The 20,566-nt window shown below is 40.3% G+C and overlaps 2 protein-coding genes across 2 annotated transcripts in view; both read left to right on the top strand.

Annotated features, from left to right (window-relative positions):
* The first annotated feature begins 721 nt into the window (after positions 1 to 721).
* On the top strand, positions 722 to 13,864 carry cdan1 (codanin 1). The gene is made up of 28 exons (XM_085256394.1): positions 722 to 862; positions 1,376 to 2,037; positions 2,131 to 2,331; positions 2,665 to 2,855; positions 3,071 to 3,190; positions 3,284 to 3,362; positions 3,451 to 3,571; positions 3,747 to 3,856; positions 4,132 to 4,221; positions 4,344 to 4,419; positions 4,550 to 4,755; positions 4,907 to 5,048; positions 5,231 to 5,374; positions 5,558 to 5,724; positions 5,821 to 5,902; positions 6,076 to 6,165; positions 6,242 to 6,296; positions 7,299 to 7,435; positions 7,525 to 7,628; positions 7,994 to 8,143; positions 8,258 to 8,321; positions 8,483 to 8,561; positions 10,924 to 11,147; positions 11,383 to 11,490; positions 11,590 to 11,653; positions 11,766 to 11,977; positions 12,680 to 12,787; positions 12,910 to 13,864. The coding sequence occupies exons 1-28, from the start codon at positions 785 to 787 to the stop codon at positions 13,030 to 13,032; spliced, it is 3,987 nt and encodes a 1,328-aa protein (XP_085112520.1). The 5' UTR covers positions 722 to 784; the 3' UTR covers positions 13,033 to 13,864.
* A 124-nt stretch (positions 13,865 to 13,988) lies between these two features.
* The window catches only part of stard9 (StAR-related lipid transfer (START) domain containing 9), a 38,631-nt gene continuing 32,053 nt past the window's right edge, over positions 13,989 to 20,566 (top strand). Inside the window, exons 1-3 of the mRNA XM_085256393.1 lie at positions 13,989 to 14,321; positions 16,487 to 16,556; positions 19,165 to 19,281. Of these exons, the coding sequence (XP_085112519.1) occupies positions 14,275 to 14,321; positions 16,487 to 16,556; positions 19,165 to 19,281 (234 nt within the window). The 5' untranslated portion in view covers positions 13,989 to 14,274. The remainder of the gene's footprint in view (positions 14,322 to 16,486; positions 16,557 to 19,164; positions 19,282 to 20,566) is intronic.

Here is a 20,566-nt window from a genome sequence, read left to right as displayed (position 1 = left end):
ATTGTAAGTTGCAAACATATGTAGAAATACAGTATGTGAGGCAAAAATACACTTCATGTGAGCATTTTCAACACACCCCGAGGTTTTCTTTTAATTTTTTTAAGTTGTAAAGTAGTGTTAAGGAATAGTTATTCAGGCTATTTGAAGAGTATTTAAAGCTCTTCTTTGAATGCTGGCTGCCCTTTCTTTTGTTTTCTGTCAACATGATCCCACATTTTTTCGGTAATGCTGAGGTCCAGGCGATGCCAGTCCGCGACTGATAGTGTTTCATTGTATGTTTTTACTGCACAGGCAGTGTTATCGGAATCATTGTCATGCTGAAAAGCGAAGACGTTGATCAATCAGATGTTTTCCAAAAGGAAGTGCATGATAGGACATGACTTTAGGATACTTTTTAGGATACTTTTCAAAAACTTCCAATTTCCTCAGGTTATTTTAAGGCAACACAGCACACCATGCTATGATTTTCAGAAAGCCCAGGAAACTATTACGCAACACCACTTTAAAAGGTTTTTGAGAAAGTCTCCCTCCTTGGAAGCGAAATATTAAAAAATGAGTGGTGACTCGAGATTATTTTTTTTTTGCAAAGGACTGTATTTAGGTTGTTATTATTAGTGTGTGGATGACATGTGAAAGCAGGCCCTTTTAACGGTCCTTGAATGACTCTTGAAGGCTCAGATGACAAACACACGTGGTTGGCATACGTAATTTGCAACACGCATGCGTACAGGCTAACCCCGCCCCCTTTCCTCTCAGTTCTTCAGCCGCGCAGCGCTTGGCAAGAATGGCGGCTCTTTTGGAATCGCTTCTATCACACAAAGTGGATATTATTAAGGTGGTGGACTGGCTAAAGAGTGCAGGGGTAGGTCTGAAACGGGTAATACTATCACGAGAGGAGCATTTATCTGCGTTTTATCTCCGCTTACTTTGTTCTGTGTGATGACACAGCTCGTAACTAATTGTAAACAAAACTTTTAGCTGCTGTGCTAGCGAGCCACGTTAGCTGTAGATCAGGTCGACTACAGACAAGATGGTAGCTGTCAGCTTCCCTTTTTTCAGAAGAAATGTTTTCAGTAAAACCTGTCATAATTTACCACAGTTACTTAATAATTTTACTATTATTTTCATTCTCTTAAGACAGATGTGGGGTTTTGCCATAAATTAGCCAGCACGTTGTTAGCTAGGTTAGATAATAATTTTCTTAGGAGATTTAACTGTATCTATCCAGAAAATTTAATTGCGTGGATATCTACTATCTTGGGATGCATCTAGGATTTAATCGCGCTGATGATCTGAGTTATTTCATGGTTGATAGATGGTTGATGCGCTTGTCTCGATCCAATTTTCCAACACTTAAAGTCTCTTTCTTCAACAGGACGAGGACAAGCTGTCGATTAGTGAACTCGGGCTGACAGTTCACAAAGAGGAGTTCGTCCCTTTTCTTTTAAATTTTCTGAGAGAGCAGAGCAGTCAAGCACTCACCCATGGCCCCGCCACCCCAGCTAAGACTCCCAGCCGCCCTAGGCCTGCTGCACAGACCCATGTTTTCTCGGAAAAGAGGGGCTGCAAGTCTGCCAGTGGTGGCAATGGTACTCGGGCTGCGAGCCGCGTCCAGCTGTTTTCTCCTTCATTTGTGTCACCTGGACCTGAAGGATCTCACTGTCTGAGCGGGGTCACTGCCTTCAGCAGCCCCTCCTCTTCTACAACATGGAGCCCTGCTTCCAGGCCTTCAGGATCTGAGCGGCGTGGTGGGCAAAGGACCATGCTTGGGGACTACATGGTTTCTCCTCCTGACTTTCAGCACAGCCCTAGCTTCCAGTCCCAGAAAAGCCGCAAGAAGAGTGGTGGCAACATGTCATTGGGGGGGCGAGGACGTGGAGGGCATTATATTGATGAGACTGGGGGGAGGAGATCAGTAAGAGGAGGAGAAGGGTATGGTAGGATAATTGAGCAGGTTTCACCTCCATCTGTAGGTCAGCTCAATTTCAACAACTTGGAGGAGTTCCCTCCTGTTGGCTCCTCACCCATTTCTCCTGCGTGAGTCTGCACAAGTCTAACATAAGTAGAGTCGTAAATATAGATTTGAACATGTAATTTTCAAACAATCTGACCACTTCTGTTATTCCTCAGGGCATCTAAGCCAACTAGAAGAATAAACCCGACACCAGTAAGTGCAGAGCGGCCACGCTCTAAACCAAAGACTTGCTTCACTTCCACCCCGTTCAGTAAACCATCCAGCCCCCTGTCAGGAGTAGTGCCACTCGAGGGGTCGATGACAGGGGGCAGTTCTCTGAGTCTGCAGGAAGAAAGGGAATTGCTTAAAAAGGAAAAGTAAGTGCACTTTTCCTCGATTTGGTCAAACAGATTTGAGTGCATTGTGGGGAAAATGTGTTTAGTTTTTGGATTGGCCAGTAATCCATGTCTGCTAGTGGGTGCCATATTACTTACAGATGGGTAATATTTTGCTGTGTTTTACAGGGAATGATGGAAGTGTAATCCATATTTTGTTGGTAATCGTCTGTACACTCTGGATTAGAGTAAAATTCCCCTTCAGGTTCTTATATGTATAACAGTCTCAGCTGTTTTTGCACCAGCTGAAGTATCTTTTTTTCCACATCTCAGTTTATCTTTGTAGTTTTATGATCAGGAATTTCTTGTTTTTAGGACAAAGCGTGCCCAGCAGGTCGGCTCTCCTCAGCCGTCTTCTTTGGAACCATGCACCCCTACCAAGACAGTGCTTAAAACAGGATCTAAAGTTACACCAGAACAACAGACAACTTGTCCTGAACCATCCAAAGTCACTTTCTCCTTGGAACTGGATCTTTTGGTTGAGCTGTATAGTACCTGCATCTCTGGTAAATGACCACAAGGTGGTGATCATTATCTAAAAACAATTACATGAGGATAAAATGAACTTGTACAAACAATTTTGCTAGATGAAGAACAGCTATTAGTAAATGCCTGTCAACAGGTTTCTGTTAAGTAATTAAAGAGTAATTAATAATGAAAGAAATTTAAAAAAGACTAAACACATTTAAATTAGTTAAAAAATTTTTTTATGTGTTTTCAGAAAACCTCGTACCAAACATTTTCCTGGAGCTCTTCTTTGTGATGCAGTTACTAACGTCTCGGTCCCCTCACACTCATGACGATGAACAGGAAAGTTTGTGTGCAGCTCATTCACACTCAGGTGTGCAGTCACGGAATATTACAAATACTAGGATTGCATATTTGCGTGTGTGTGTGTGTGTGTTGAAGGTCCCGATCTGTTTCAAATTTTCAGATATTCTCGAAAGATGTTATTTAAGACTAGTACACAATTGTGTGTATTTTGCAGTGAAGGTCCTGGAGAATCAGTTTCAGTGAGTGTCTTTTGTTTTCTCCACTTAACCGACTCCTCAACATTCTTAACTTTTTGACTCGTAACCATGTCTTCTTGTAATTTATCAGGTTGGTAGCTCATTTGGACAAGTGCACATTGCGACTGCTGGCAGAGAATGAACGGGTGGCATCTTTCTCTCCACATCTCAGGGACTTACTCACTCAGGCCCAAGATAAAAGCACGGCCAAGGTAACAGAGTTGTATTGTACAGCTGATGAAGTAAATGCAAACATTTATTGTGTTTTTAAATCTTTCCCAGTGCTGTATGCTATGTTATTAACATTACTACCAACCTATGTTGTTAATCCAGATTCTTATTTTGACCCATCTTCACTTAAAAAAAAATAAAATGAATGTATTTCAGCTCTCTCCTTCAGTGTCCACTTTCATCCACTCGGTCCCTTTCCAACCTGATACTGACAACCGGTCCAACTTTAGCAGTGACAAGGCTTTCCACATCTTCAAAAAACAGAGGTACATTTCTGCTTTTGTCCATTTTATAGAGGTGAACTGCTTTAAATTGCAAACGCAATGTTGTTTGTCGATCGACACAGTGTGAAATATTATAGTTGGATAATTTGTAGATTTAATTGTGAGATGAGAAACTTTTCTTGATTGTTTGGTGAATTAAGGATTCAACTGTTGAAATAAGTTGAATAAAACCACTGAATTAATTTTATTAATGATCAAGTATATTTTTTCCATTCATCAATTATCTTAATCACCTGATTCTTTTGTTCTTCTCACAGAGATATTTTTTATGAGGTGCTGAGAGAGTGGGAGGACTTTCACAAGGAACCCGGGTGGAATTTTGACACTGCACTTGGAAATAGGATCAGGTAAGTCCAGTTAGTTACAGCAGTGTTTTATTTATTTATTTATTTCTCCCCCTCATGGTCAGGAATTGGGTGACATTAAGGATTTCAATGTAATAAAGGATCTTTTTCTGTCTTTACTTCAGAGGAATGATGAGTCAGATGACTTCTGCAGGAAATCATTCTCATTTTGCGCGTCTGTTCCTGAAGCAGCTTATTCAGGTAAATCATACATTTTAACAAAAGCTATCTATCTCATTGCAGAAGTTGCCACCACGTGACATTCTTCTTACTTGGCCCAATAAGGTCTCAAATTGACCTTTTTTTTTTTTCTTTTTTTTTTTTCCTTTAGATGTGTAAAGGTCCCCGAGTGAACAGCACTTCTGGAGATGCTCCTGATGCTGACTTGTTAGGCATGTTGGGAGCTGAGGGTCTGGGGCGCCTGAAGCGTCTTGAAGAGCGTCTCATTCAGCCTCACGGAGTTGTTGGCCCGTGCTCACCTCCATCTTTTCCTGGTTACCAAGAGTTCTTCAGGGACTTCCTGCAGGCTGCTAGCTGGTGAGACAACAACATTTAAGTAAAAAGATAACAGCATAATAAATATTAAATTTCATATAAATTTCCTGTGTTCTTACTAGTTAAACTTTTTTTCTTTAATTTTTTTTAATGGACTATGTTGTTATAATCTGTTTTGTATATTGTGCACTAGCTGCCAGCTGAACCAGCACCTGCAGGATAGCTTGTGCCAGCAGCTACTCCAGCTGGACGAGGTGTCCATCCTGAGCCCTCCTGCTTCCATCTGTGAGCGGGACAAAGAGGAGGAGGAGGAAGATGGAGACATGGAGCAGCAGGTATTTTGTTATCTGCATCTGCAGCTCTTGTGGGTGTTTTGTTAAAATGCTTTACAGCTGTATTTTCCTTTTTTATTTGAAGCAATGTATTTTAACCTGGGTACCTGGAGAGCTCATCTTCTTAAACCTGTCCACTCTAAGAAGATGAGCTCTTATGCTGTTTATTATTTCATCCTTTTTAGGACGAGAAGCAGCGGTTCTCCTCTGTGTTGCTCCTAGCTCGTCTTCTAGCAAAGTTTCTGGGATTCATTTCCTTTCTGCCTTACCAAACATCCGAGAAGCCGTCCAGAGAAATACAGGATACTGCTATAGCCCTGCGCAGCAAGGTGACGAAACAAATACTTATTGCACCAAATGTTCAGGCCTGTTTTTAAATGGTGTATGTAAAAGTCAGAAGTAGTTTCAGTTCCTTTTATTTTCTTCCTGTACATCTGCAGTACAGATATAAATGTATATTTGATGCCATGCTACTTTTTTTTTTTTTTTTTCTTTCCCTCTTGGTCCCACAGAGTGTTCCAGTGCTAGATGTGTGTGCTGTGTTGAGAAACAGTATAAGGAGAAGGCACACCATCCTCACTGTTCCCTGGCTGGTGGAGTTCCTCTCCATGCTAGACTTTATCGGCCCTCGGCTGCTCTGCTACAGGACCACATTGGGCACACTGCTTCTCCTATATAGGTTTGTCTTCATATGCATGCATGTAAACTAGTTATGACAGTACAGGTAAATGGTATGTGTATATAGTAAAATAAAAAGTCTCCTGTTTGCTTGCAGGAAACTGGTTCTTGATCGATGTGAAGAAATGTGTTACCTAAATAAGCTACTGATGGTGTCAGTATTAGGCTGGCTCTTTCAGGTGAGTTACAATGTGTAGGCAAGATTTGTTTTTTATGTAATGGTTTATACAGTGAGCAGCAGACTCACCAATCATGAATCAAAGATCTATTTAACACTTTTATGATGCCTGAGAATAATATTTATTTATACGTAATGCTAACATGTAGTTGAACTTGTGTTTAACTTGTGTAGATTCCAGTGATTCCAGAGGATATTTTCTTCACTAGTGAGTTTACTGAGGTTGCCAAGGTGGAAGAAAGCGACATAAATGTGGCAGGGCTTGTAAGTGACAAACTTTAATAGGTGTTTGTCCATAAAACGACTTGTTTTTATATGCTTGTTAATTTTTTTTTTTTAGGACTGTATTCCTCTGGTGGATCAGCAGCTTCTTTATACTTGTTGTCCATTTCTTGGTGAGTAGAAATGTGGAATGCTGAATGTAAATCTTATGTTTAAATTGGGTTTAAGGGCACTGTATTCTTATCTTAATTTATAGTAGCTGTTTATTTCTGCATGCCTTAATTTAGATGGTTTAATAGCCATATTAACATTGGAGTCTTTACCTTCCCCTTTATTACTGAGATTCATGGGAACAAGGAGTCACAAGTTTGGTACAACCAGCCAGCTGATTCGCACATTCATCTACACGTGTATGTTTATCTGTGAGGTTTTGAGCTTTTTTTTTTTTCTTTTTTTTTTTTTTTCTGTTCAGTGTGTGTTTTTTACTGGTAGTAGCATTAAAAAAATAATACTAATAAAATGGATTGTCTCACAAAGTATTTGAATTGCAAGAAAGAGTGTCTGTCGCTGGCTGTTACAATTACAGTAAAAATTATTACAGTGAATTACTTTGTATGTTATCAGTCACTTTCTTGGCTTTTTATAGAGTTTCTCTTGGGCTGGTTATGAGCTTTTTTCATAACAAAACTGCTTTGTCATTTCATCTGTAGGTTCGAGGCTGGTCCTCACGTTATTTTTGTGTCTTTTAATTTGCATATGGGGAGCTGGGTTGTTGGACTAGCATGTCCTTTTCTTTTGGTTAAAGTGAAGCTCTGTCTTGAGGATGGTAATTTCTTTTTTTTTTTTTTGTTATACTGGTGTGATTATTCTTAACCATAGACACATTAAATTTAAAGTCTTGCATCTACAGGACTCAATCTTTGCCGGATTTTTTGCCCTTTGATTGGATGCAGAGTAGCGAGTGCAAGAATGGCACAGTTCTTATAGGTTGTTTGGCCTTTTGTTTAGTCATTGGTGGACTCGAGTTTCATTAAGAAGTTTGAAAAATAAACCGTCCTTTAATCAGAAACTGCACAGCTTTGTTCACGTTTGCTCAACACGTTCACCACAGATGAGCCAAGGGACAGCAACACGCGCTTTCTTTAGATAAATCCATCTTGTTTTTATTCATTCAGGTGAATTTCGTAAGCTTTTGGCTGCCTTTGTGTCCGGAAGCACAGCCAAGAGCGGAGGAATTATCCGCAAGATTACTCCCACGTCTGCTGAGCTCAAGGACACGCCAGCAGCTCACAGGTCACAGCAGAAACTGCAGGTGAATAACCAAGCGGCACAGCAAACAGGACTTTAAATGCAATAATTCCTGTGTGTGGGGTATTTAAATCTGTTGCTTGAATATGACAGGTGGACCTCGAGCAAGCCTTCTTTCACAACCAGCCTCCATCGTTACGTCGCACTGTGGAATTTGTAGCTGAGAGGGTTGGATCCAATGCTGTCAAGCATATGAAGTGAGTATTGTGGAGCTTTCAGAGTAAGCTGGTTTTTAAGCCACTAGATTGCAAATTAACTGCAGCTTTCACATCCCTTTGTTTTTATTTAACCTGCCTTCCATTAGATTATCCTTTTCCAATTGAAAGTGACTCTGAGAATGGTTTGTAATCAGCCTGCAGCTTTGGTTGGTTGCTTACCTAGGAGGCTAGAGACTGTCCAACAGCTTGTTTTACAGCACTTCAGTGGCAACTGCTGTAAATTTACCACTCTGTGTTTAAATGTTATATAGATATCTGCTCAAGACTTACTAAGAGCATCGTTGTTATTTTATTTTAAATGTAATTTTTGTACAGTTGTGTTATTCGTTTTGGGCTTCCCGCAGGGCTACCTTAGTAAATGAGTTGGTGGGACGAGGAGAAAAGATGCTGAGAGACGGACTGGGGTCGCCAAACTCAAATCCATCAAAACTGAATGACTCCATTTGTGCTCAATTGTGTGATGCGGGATTGGAGGCTTTGGCAAGAGCCACCAGGTACGAGAGCTTATTTTACAAGCGCCCAGCCGTTTTCTTGTTACGTGAATAGATTTGATTGGGAATTATTACAAGGTGCCACTTTCAGTTAAGAAAACACCCTCTTGCTTGCAGATTTTGCTGTGAGAAGAGCCCTGAAGCCATACGAATATTGCTCCCTCATGAGACTTCGCCTACTGTAAGTCCAAGAATACATATTTGGTTTAAGAAAAAAAAAGGAAGCAGAACATAAGTACAACAAACTACAGCAATATAGAGTTTTAGCTAATAAAAGAATTTTCTGAGAAACCTTTGTGGATGAGTTTGGAATTGGATATTTACACTCGAATTTCTACGCAGGTACTCGCCACTTCGGAAAACATCACCAAACGTCTTGCAACAGAAAAAGCCTGCAGCTGGCTTTCGGCTAACATTACAGGTAATTAGTTAAAGGGATAGATCACCCAGAAACTTAAATATAGAGCTGTTTCAGATGTGCATTTTCTGCATGTCTGCAGAAGAAGATTATAATTTTTATTTATCTATTTATTGGAAGGAGATCCAATGACCGGTTGTTCATTTTATTTACTTTCAAAAATCTTAGCTTATACTTCAACAGACACAGACAAAATGTAATGTCATATTTATTCTAGAGAGGCATCTAGGGATGGGTATTGATAAGATTTTAACGATTCCGATTCCATTTTCGATTCTGTTTAACAATTCGATTCTCTTAGCGTTCTCCTTTTAGCTTAGAACTTCTCTTTGAACAAGATAGAAATTTAGGAGTAACATGGCCTTACAAACCCAACAGTGAGATCTTAAGAGATCCACAGCCTACGGCTCTTCAATGGGGTGTCACAGGGTCCCCAGGAAAAAAAATTGTAAATGTAAAATAATAAAATAAATATTCTTCAGTAGCAATTACACAAGAATATCCAGTAATGTCCCTGCCTACAATTAAACACATTCACTTACCGAAAATCGGGGGCATCTGCTGTGGCAAATGGGTGCAAGCCTTTTACCACAAACTTAGTCACTGCTCGGTGACATTCGTCTACCCTGGCCTGAAAGGAGACGCTACCGGTAGACTGCAGCGAGAACTGCCAGCATCTGAGCCAGACTCTGTCTGTCTCTCTCATCATGGTCACCTAAATGCACAGTAATGGCAGGTTTTGTAATAAGGCAGATCGCGCTAACATAATATGCACTGTTAGTTGATTATTTACCTGCCGCATTAACGGGAGAGGACGTGCAAACGTTACCGCTGCTGCTGGGTTGAGATTCACGAGTCCGGAGCGGAATTAAAAACACGACATTCATTTAAGGTCATCGCGTGTTTTGTGAGCAAATGCTTTTGCATATTCGTAGTGTTTCCTCCCTTAATTGAAATATCTACTTTGCAAGTATTGCAAGTTGCCCTGTTGTCATCCGTTCTCGTAAAGTGTGACCAAACTTTTCAGCGTTTGAGCCGCTTAGGCGCCGTGTTTCCTGCCAGTTTTGCAACTTCGGCCAACGAAGTTGCAAAACGTTCCGCAACGTGGTGCTGTAATTCGGGGCGACTAGAATCGATAAGGGAATCGTTTGCAAAAATGGCAAACAACTCCAAGGAATTGAAACAATGGGAACCGGTTCTCAACAAGAACTGGTTTTCGTACCCATCCCTAGAGGCATTTATACACTTGTGTTTAATTTGATGGCGGCAACATGGGGGTATGGCAGCTGGGGCGCAGGGAGCAAAAGGCTGGGAAAGTGAGTGGTATTGAAAAGGACACGCCTGGAAGAAAATCTTTCAACCTAATAGGTTAACTGAGATTGACCTTTGGACCCTCAGGCAGCACTGCATTTAAAACGGGTATGATTCTTGAGTTTAGGAAGAGTTCCAGAAAACATTACGTGGGGAATTGTTTACAGACAGGTGGACCTCGAGCAAGCCTTCTCGAAGAAGCCATATGTGAATATAATCCAGAGAACATTTTGTCTTCTCTGAGCCAAAGCTAATTTAAAATGGACTGAGGCAAAGTGGAAAACTGTTGTGTGGTCAGATGGATTAAAATTGCAATGAGGAGAAGAGAGTGAGCATCCAGTTTGTCATTAGTGCTCAGTTCCAAAGGCTGGATCTCTGTTGGTTATGGGGGTGCATTAGTGTCCATGGATTTTGCAGCTTGCACAGCTGGAAAGGCACCATCAGTGCTGAAAAGTACATACAGGTACATCAGTCCCAGGTAGGAGATGGGGTTGATGAACTGTTTTTAAAATATGATGCACAGTGATTACGTGGCCCTATCCAAACTTTTTTTGGAGACGTAGGCCTGCCACCCAATTCAAATGACTTTTTTTTTTTTTTCTTTTTTTTTTTTTTTTCCCTTAAATTATACATTTTTACAAATTCAAACAATTTCTTCCATTTTTCTTTTTTAAATGTTTTATTTTGAATAAAATTTCGGTTTATAAGATTTGCAAGTCTTTGTGTTTTTGTTTAACTTTTTAAAAACAGTTTTGGGAAGTCCCCACTGGAACATGAATGCATTGATTGCTTTGAACTGCTGAATGAATGTAAATGAAGGAAAGGCTGAATTTTATGGCAGGGCAGTAGTTTTGCAAGCTTTTTGTGCTCGACTTAGGCCTGTTTTACTACTAACTAAGCCTCCAGACTAAAGCGTACAAAAACATTGAACTGACCTCAAACTCTCTGTGATGCCGGTATTATTTTAAGAACATAATTTCCATTGTAGATGAGAGAAGCACTCTCAGGATATCTAATTTCCATTAATTTCTCATTATAATTCTCTCTTATAAAGCACTCGTAAGACGGGAGTGGAAGAGCAGGTATGACCGCGTGATGAAGGCTCTTGGTAGTCCACCTGCTCCAGACTCTGATGTGGACAGAACTGTGGCTGAGCTGGTCCCTCAGGAAAAGTCACAAACTCCCAAGAGGAAACAAGGAAGTGAGAGAGTGATGTCCTGTCCTCCCCACTGTGACCACAGTGCTTCACTGCCCTCTGACATCATCGTTGAAATGAAGGTATTTTTATTTTTTTTTTGTGTGTTAGTACTTTGTCCAGCAGTGCTTTGTAATAACAACATTTCATTTGTGATTCTTTTCTCTTTTTTTTTTTTCCCCACTATGTCACACAGTTTACTGTTAAATCACGAGTGTGCCTCACCAGAATGTTAGAAAGTCCATGTAATAAATAAGATCTTAAATATGTAAAAGTCAACGATATGTCTGAACTCAAAGGGTTTAATTTTTAATGTAGGAACTGCTGAGCATCGCTGTTGGCCCGAGGACTGATAAGGAGCTGCCGACTGGCTCTCAGCTCCTAACACTGCTGCAAAAAGTGGGAGAAACATTATCCTGCAGAAAGGTGCGTCAGAGAGAGACGAGTGTCATAAAATTACACCGAATTTACTGATGAGTCGTTTCCCAGTGTTAATTACAGTCTTCCTTCTTTTTTCTTGCTTAGTTTTTGAATGTACTGTCAGAGCAGATGCTTCTGAACTGTAGTGTCCTACTGGCCTGCAAACTGGGTGAGATTTTAAGTGTTTAACTCTCATCATTCAAAATTGCTCTGCTTCTTAAATGTAAACATTATGAAACGTCCTTGACAGACCTGAGAATGTGTTCTGTGTATCTGTTCAGTGTCGGCAGAGCTCCCGGTGCTGCCTCTGTCAGAGTGCAGCGGACGTGGCGGGGATGCTGTTGGTAATGGTTCAGGGTCAGAGCCTCCTGTCACAGCGCTGCTGGAGCAGCTCGCTGAGCTGTGGGAGAAGGACAGCTGTTCCTCCGCCCCCATCCACCTGCTCTTTACCCCACTTACAGTCACTGCTGTGCTGAAGGCCAGCGACACAGAGGTATGAATGATATAGATGTATTAATGATCATAATATGACAGTCAAATTGAACATATATCAAACTTGTTATACATGTCCTTGGATAGATCCTAAAAAAACATTAGATTGAGGTGTGCAACACACATCGTTTTATTTTTTTTAATTTTTTTTTTTCCTTTTCAATTTCAATGTGTTAAAAATCTACAAGACTGAACAGTGTCGGCAAAATGGAACAGTTCTGTTGATGTTTCTTTTCTTGAAAGTTTCTTTACTATAAATTGTTCAAACCTACTCGCCTAAACACTTATAGCATGTTTATACTGGATGGAGACTTTATTTATTTATTTCCTTCCTGGATTCTTCTTCTTTGACTTATTTTCACTGCTTCTCCAGTGGATTTTAATACTCCTCCTGCTTTCCAGTCTGTCTGCTTTCTAGAGTAAACAGACTGGAAACAAGGCCGAGGGGAATGACATGTGAAACGGTCCCTGTCTTGAATTGAAAGATTTGGCCTCCAGCATTCTCCATCATTTTGAATTCTTCCTCTTTTTTTTTTTTTGTTCAGTTCTGTCAGGCCCAGTGTTCCTTAAACAGTTTTATTTATATACATATTTAAAAATGTAACCTTTTTCTATAACCTCTAATTATTTAATTTAAGGTCATTTGACACTGAAATCTCTAATTTTCTGCAAATGTTTTTATTATTTTTGTTGTGTTTTTTAGAGGAAGAACTACCGGTTTGTAATTGGAAGACTGGTGGACAGAGGATTATTGAGTGAAGAAGAGGTCAAATCCCATTGGAAGAAGCTAACAGAACTGGCCTTACCTGTGGTGAAGCTTCATTTTCTTGTCATCTTGTATAGCTTTGGAATTATTTCTTAATACTAATGATCTGACCTCTGGCTTTTTCTGCTCTCCTGTTCTAATTTTCTTGTCATTTTTTTTCTCTTTAGGAGCAGATAGCGAATTTTCAGCTGAAGTTAAAGACCGTGAAACCCGTCTCACCTCTGGCGGAGTTACAAAGCCACATGGACATTCTGCAGGTCTCACATCAGACAGTAGAGGGAGCTACATGATAGCAATAGTACTATCCAGTTTCCCCGCCGCAATTGTGTTTTCGCCACAGTGTTTAATGTAACATCTGCTTGTGTTGTTCAAGAGGTACACAGTTCTGAGTGACTTCTTTTTGCTGACTAGCTTTCTGCTTCACAGACCGTCAAAGAGAGTCAACAGTCAGCTTTTGCAAGTCTCAGGCTTAGGTTCTGTAGCTGCAAACCGAGAACTAAGGTGCCAAGTAGAACCAGAAAACCCCGTCCGTCAGGGGTAACATCTATGGACCACACAATCTCATCTTAGATCCAAAGGAATTTCCTGCAGGCAAACCTGGATTGATGCTTGTGTCTTTAGGCAAACAATAAACAAAAGATCGAGACGATGCATAGATTGGAGTCATAGTAGATTCACGCTTAAGACTGAAGAAGACTGGGCAATGAAATGGGGAATTTTTGCATAAAAAAAAAAAAAAAAAATTGCGTTATTAATATTTATCACGTAAAATCTATAACAAATACTACAAGTTTCAAAATTAGAAAAGTCACGTTTGTGTAAGACACATTGTTGTCTTCATTTCAGTATAGCACTTTCACTCTGCTGTTGACCGCTTCACTAGTGACTGCGTCTCTTTCATAAATGCAAGCATTTGTGATCATGTTTTTGTTCATGTTGAACAAGCGCCCTACTCCCTGCTGCTTTTAAACTGATATTCTTTTTAATGTTGCCGCATAGTTTAAATTCTAAATGACAGTGATGTATTCAGATTTAAGTGTTTATTGTGTATTGTCATGTTTGCAATGAGTAACATACAATTTCGTAATGAAAAAGAAAATAAAGTTTATCAGCTTGAATAATCTGCAGATTTTTGGGGGGTGTTTTTAATCAATGTGAAACTCAATTTAAAGACCTTATGAAATGTAGAGAAATTTAAATAATAACAGACATGCAAAAAAAAAAAAAAGGATTTGAATGTGGCTAAAAGGGAGGAGTATCCAGCAGCATCCCCTCCCTCTCCTTCCATGTCTGCCCTGCAGGAAGTTTCACTTCTCTGCTGAGACTTTTGGAGACGTTCGGATTCTCGATCAGAAGTCGGGAGATGGCTTGAACAAGAGCGGGGGGGCTTACCGGACAACTTTGCCCCACTGTATTGGAGAAATATGAAGCGATGTTCACCATGCTCACATTAAAACCGTTATTTTACACTAAGTCCGACTTGGACAGCTGCTGAGTTGCGTGTAAAACCCCTCAAAACAACAACACACATCATGGCAAACGTAAAAGTTGCGATTCGAGTCCGACCTCTCAACGCGAGGTAAGTTCCCGAGTTAGCTTATCCAGCTAATACAACATAATTTAATAGTTTATTATTGTTGTGTTATTGCTTCTTTGTGTCTGGAGTGCTGCTACCAGTATTTAAAACCATGCAATGTTGCCTGCTTCTTGGTGTGTTCAACAAGGCGTTATACTTCGTATGTTGCCCTCTTTTGCTTCTATTTTGTCCGTTTTGCTGCTTTAAATCGAAATCGAGCGTTAAACTAGCTCGTTAGCTAGCTCAGTACAACGCCGTGGTTTAAACGATGAGTGGTGCACATGTTGAATGACGACAACTGTGGCTGTCAGGGGTGCTGCCTACTAAACCAGCCTGTGTAGAGCTGAGTAGTAGTAGAAAAATGCAGGAAATATGTCTAAATTCAGGCAGGAAGTGAATGAATTACATTTCTGACTGACCCCTGCTTAAAGCCTCGTTTCGTGGCTTTTAGCTACAATCATATAAGTCATTATATTCCATTATGTCTGACAGTGTTATGCATATTCCATACAAAAACCTTTTTCACTTTGATCACATGGAAATGTGATGCATATTTTTTTAAGGCATTTGTTACCTTAAACAAGGCAGGAAAGTTGGAATGAACACGTTGGTTTGGTTTAATTTTCCGCTTTATGTTTAGGTGGGAAGATTTTGTTACATTTTATAGCGCTATGAAATCTGCTGGAACTACCAAAAACAAGCCAGGAGGTTTTAAAAGCTGCCATTTACATCAACAGGAAATTGCTACAGTATGTTAAATGCAGTTTGTTATTTTGAGGGGGTCTGGAGAAACACTTCAGACAAGTTCCATGGTGGTGTATTTAATTATTTTGAACTCTGGCTGGGTTGCTTAACCTCAGAGGCCACTACAGTACCGTAACAAAGCATTATTCAGGCTATGAAAGGCTGGACAATGATTCTTTCAGCTGGTCTTCCTGGTGTTTTACATAACAAAAGAATTTCTTATATTAAATGTTCACTGTCATGCAAATCTGTCCTTCCTGATTTGGGATTCTGACACCCTCATTTTGCTCATCGCTTTGAAGGATGTATTTCCTTCCTCTATATATTTGAATAAGGACCTGCTGTGTAACAGAGATAACATTTACACCAGCCAGGTCTGCATTCTTCATTCGACCTTGCATTTGAGCGTGTTGCTCTTCTGTTTTAGTTGACTGGCAGGATTCAGTAGGTGCCCCTGACAATGTGGGCAACATCTCACATATGCAAAAAAACAAACAAAACAAAACATGTCAGCCTGAGCTCATCTTAAGTTTGTATTAAAACACGTTTTTGTGCAAGGTTTACTGTTTTCCAGTCCCCAACCACCTCATGTACACGCTGTTTAGAGCCTAAGATTGAAGGTTGGTGGTTTTGGGTTGGGCCGCTGCTGGGGTTGGCAAAACGAGTCCCACGTGGTGAAGCACAGGGGGATGATTTACAACAGCCGCCTCGTGTGTCCCTAGCCCACCACAGAGATGGAGCTAGATGCCACTGCAGGCAGCATTTGCCATCATTATCACTCCTGGAGATCGAAATCCTCTCAGCTTCGTATTGTGATTGCCTTCAGTTTTGCTTGTGTTGCATCAGATTTGCTTGGTCCAGCTGCTGAAGCACACACATACACATACAGCGCACACAACGGATGACACAGTGGTCTTGATTACGCTCACAGAACCCTTGTGTGCTCTCTGGACTTTGTGGAAACGGCTCCAGCTGCATCTCAGACAAAGTTTTTGCAGAGCATGTCGGGGTCTGTTTTCATTTGAATCTGGGACTGGTCAGTGGTGCACTTGTGTTGCAATTTCATGGATCACATGCGCACACACACACAATTCATTGTGTTAATTGTCATGTGATGGCCTCAAGGCGAGTGGAGCCAGCGTAAATTTATCTCGACACTCTCTGAATTATATCAGCTGCAGCAAAAGAGGATTTTTAAAACCGATTTGAAACAGTGTATAGGATGATTATACAGCTTCTGAATTTAGAGTGAAAATGTTCTTAAAGCTCTGTCTGGTTTGCATTTGAGGTGTGAGATCCTGGTCAGTACTGATAGCATCCCGTAGGGCCATTTCTCTCTAGTGGAAGCATCAACCTTCTCAGTTGTTACCCACACCTAATAATAATAATAATAAGCATACACTTTTTTCTTTTCTTACTCACAGGGAGAGCGCAGATGGAGGAAGGCTAGCTGTTCGGGTGGAGGATAAGTTTGTGAAGATCCGAAACGTGAAGGTGAGTAGTCCTGTATACAAGTGTGACAGAATGGGAGTTGCACATAGCAACAACAGGATGTTTACAGGCTTAGTTCAACTTTTCCCCCCTCCTTTAAGCTGCTTCTGTTTGTTGTACAGTATGTGTTGAGCTCACACACACACACACACACACACACACACACACACACACACACACACACACACACACACAGCATAGCGACCCTTCCTGTCGAACACATGCAGTCTGAGCCCTCGGTGCACAAATATAAACAACAGCGCAACTACGTCATACTTCAGATACCTCCCAAACATCTCCAAGAAGAAACTGTGAAAGATAAAAACACCATGCAGTAGCTTTACTGTTAAATTAGGGGGGTTTATGTGAATCTGGCATGTGGCTGGAGTTATTATTCGAGGTTTCATTGAAGTTCTTGACATTTGGAACTAATTATTTTGTGAGCTTACAGTCCTGTAAGCTGATACTTTCACCACATTACCAACCTGCTGTGTCATATAGCTGAGTAGGCATGTCTGATTGGTTGAGCTGCATTGCCTGCAGACAGTCTAATGCTGTCTCTACAGCTTCAGTATGGAAAATGTTACACTTTATTTCTGATTTGGAATATCTGTATGAGCTAATATAGAAGTGAGAAAGCTCTATTTAAAGGGTCTAGCCTGTGGAAACAACAGCTATTATTATGATTCAAAATGATAAAGGACTTTCAGCTTGAAACCATTTTTGAAACTCACATTTAATCTTAAAGAAATGCTTCTCTTTATTTGCATTTTGTTTTAAATGCATGCTTTCAGGAAGAAGGTTTGGGTGGTGGACTAGAGAATCTGTTGCACATGATGTGACAGGAGACAAACCACATATGGCCTCCCTCTGCCTTGGAAAGGGATCGTGAACCCACGGCTCTTGCAGATCTCATGGGAATAATTATTTATGGAAACTGGGACAGTTTTGGAGCGTTTGAGACAGAAATAATAAAGACTGGATTTCAGTCGCAGTAAACAGCAAGTGAAACAACCTATAAAGACCTACTGAAATTAGCCTGTGTAAAACAAGAAAGAAGTAAAGGATAATGTTTTACAAGTTGTCAGGTTTCTTTAATATAAGTTGTTGGAGCTTTGTCGTTCAGGAGATTTGCCAGGGGCTGGTGTTGCTCTTAGTTCATCCCTCACACTACAAGTTCATTGTCCGTTTCCTCACAGTGCACAGGGGTTAAGTAGTCATGCTTTCAGGCAACCCAATTGCTGTGAACAAAATTGAATCCCAGGGCTTAGTGCTGCCTAATGCTGCAGTCAGTAAACGATTACTTACACAGATGATAGAGTGGGCTACACCTACAAGACTCTTTTTCCAGCCCCCTTCTTGGTGCTTTTTTTTTTTAACCAGCTGTAGTTGTGCTGTATTACAATGGAATCTGATCTGAACAAATGTAAACACAACATGTAATGTCAGCAACTTTCTCAATCTATTTATCAGTTCACCCCAACAAGGACTACTTTCACCTAGAACAGCAGAAAGAAAAAATAACCTTCCTCAAAGCCACTGTGTTCAGATATAATCTTTTATAATAATAGTAACATGCTATCTCATATACAGTACTGTGCAAAAATCCTGACAACCCCTGATTCATATTTTGCTAGGAAAAAAACATTAAATAGATGCAGTGTTTTATTAAAACATGTACTCATGTAAATGAAGATACAGTATATAAAGCAGAAACAGGGTTTGTGCAATTCTAACGAACTAACGAAGTCAATATTTAGACTGATCACGTTTATTCATCAACAAACCCAGAACACTCTCGGGAAAGCTTTCTTGTCATTACTTTTAAGTAGTCTTTGTGACATTTAAAGCACTGGTTAGAAAATGGTCGGACTTATGTACTGGAGTGAAAATGATTGAGCCCTTCAGATAGCTGGCTGTACCAAGGCCCAGTATAAGAAAATATAATGAGCTTAGTAGGTCTACTTTAAGTTAAATGATATAATGACATAAATATAATTATTACCTTTTCAACCACAGGCAAAATATTAGATTGGGAAATTAAGTGCAAGAACAATAATAAAACACAAATGTTATCATGAGCAGATGTAGCAGAGACTCATTGGATCCCCAGTAAATTGTAATGATTTTTTTATTTTACATTGCAGGCAGTGACTTAGAAGCATTGTTCAGGTGCTGGACTTTTCCAGTGCAGTTGTTACGCACGAGTGAATGCAAATGCTGCTGTGCTGTCTTTCCTCAGTTCAGGATTCACTTGCAGTAAGCAGAAAGTTGTGCAGTGTTAATGCACTGTGGCAAAGAAAGAACTGGAGTAGGAGTAAGCTTGTTGCTAATGAATGGAAAAAGCTTGCTTGCAATTCCACACTGTTGTTTAGAGCCTCATAAACAATGTCCATAGTACTCACTTCATGACTGGGATGTTTGGTTTCATTTTCTTGTTTTTTCATGTTATTAAAAGCATGCACGCTGTAAAGTCTGTCACTATGCTTATTTGTATAAGGTAGAATTTAGTACTTACTGGCCGTGCTGCTTTACTGTGGTAAGCATTGTTACTTATGTATCTTAAATGTAGACTAATTATATGTCTTACACTTTTATCTCCTTCCTAAAGTTGGATGGACGGACAGAAGGAGCTGTAGATTCCAGGGAGAAGCTTCTGGAATTTTGTTTTGACTACTGCTACTGGTCGGTGGATCGCGCAGACCCTCACTATGCATCGCAGGAGGAGGTAATGACCTAACTCACTGTGATTATGTTACTCACCGCAAATAACATGGTATCCTAAGTCATTATTTTTACAAAGGTGGTTGCTCACTGACTTATTGGTGGTAGTTATTTATGTTGTAAGCATCTACACAGTATATTAAAACACCAGAGTCTATGTCTATCATTTAGCCTCAAACATAACCTTTCTGTAATGTTAAGCCTGCAGTTCAGACCTTTAAATCCACAATCAAAATTTAACCAAACAGAATGCTCTAAAATTCTTGAATATATTACTTTTGAATGCAGTCTAATAGATAAAAATATCCATGTATTTTTGGTGAACAGGATCTGGTTTGATGTGTAGTTGTTTGCACTGCAGCATTGCCCAAAGCTGTTTCTTGTTTTCGTGCCATATTACATGCACTATTGTGGGTGGACACTGTGTGTGCGCTGATCCAAGTTTTGGCCACAAGTTGACTCTGGGCAAACAGAATCTCCAAAAGAAGAACCCAGAGGAAGCACGGTCCTTGTAGACAAACCACAACAAGAAGGGTGTGTGTTGTTTTCTATGTTTTTACACAGACGGCCACTCTGGGGACGTGATATCAGCTCCATCTGTTACCCTGCAGTCTCTTTGCCTCAGAAATGGCATGGCTAGAGTCGGCTTGCTTTTCATGTCCTGACTGTGACTGGGTGATTAGATATCTTCGCACTGCTTTGATTGGAGAGTGTTACTGGAACCTGAGATGGGCTTGAGATTAAGACGAGGTAGTGCCCATTTTTCAAGGAAATTTCCTCATATGGATTTTTCTTATTACACATAGGTTTGTCTCATTATGAATTTCTTTTTCCGTCACGTTTTACTTAGCGCAAAAGCTTAACAAAAAAACCTTTGGTTTTAGAGCCAGTCCACTTATTCTGTCCTTTGTTAATGGGGTTTCCTTCTCTGCCACGCCCTCTGTGCTGCACTCCACTCTTGTCAGTACTGCTTTTGTATGTGTTTGAGAAAGACTGGGCTGTGCCAATGGCCCACACACTGCACAGAACTATAGACAACACAACACTTCTTCCTGTCTCTGCTTCTGGCTTTATCCGCTTGTGTCCTCAGCGGAATCGTGTCCAGTCACAGTGGCCTGAAGACATTCCTCTGATGGCCTGGTGTGGGAGAAAGGGCACCAGTGATGGACTGAGCTGCTGGATTTAAATCTGACCTCCTTTCCAGAACTAGAGTCCAAAGCATTGTCTCCTCAATAGATTATGTATATCGTCATGTCAGCTGCTTACTGATCAGACATTATAATTGAAAA

Source organism: Mchenga conophoros, linkage group LG19 (genome assembly GCF_057382185.1).
Source record: "Mchenga conophoros isolate Kocher_MC1m ecotype Shallow Benthic linkage group LG19, M_conophoros_male_GT1.1, whole genome shotgun sequence".
Lineage (NCBI taxonomy): Eukaryota > Metazoa > Chordata > Actinopteri > Cichliformes > Cichlidae > Mchenga > Mchenga conophoros.
This window is presented reverse-complemented; position numbering and strand designations above follow the sequence as displayed.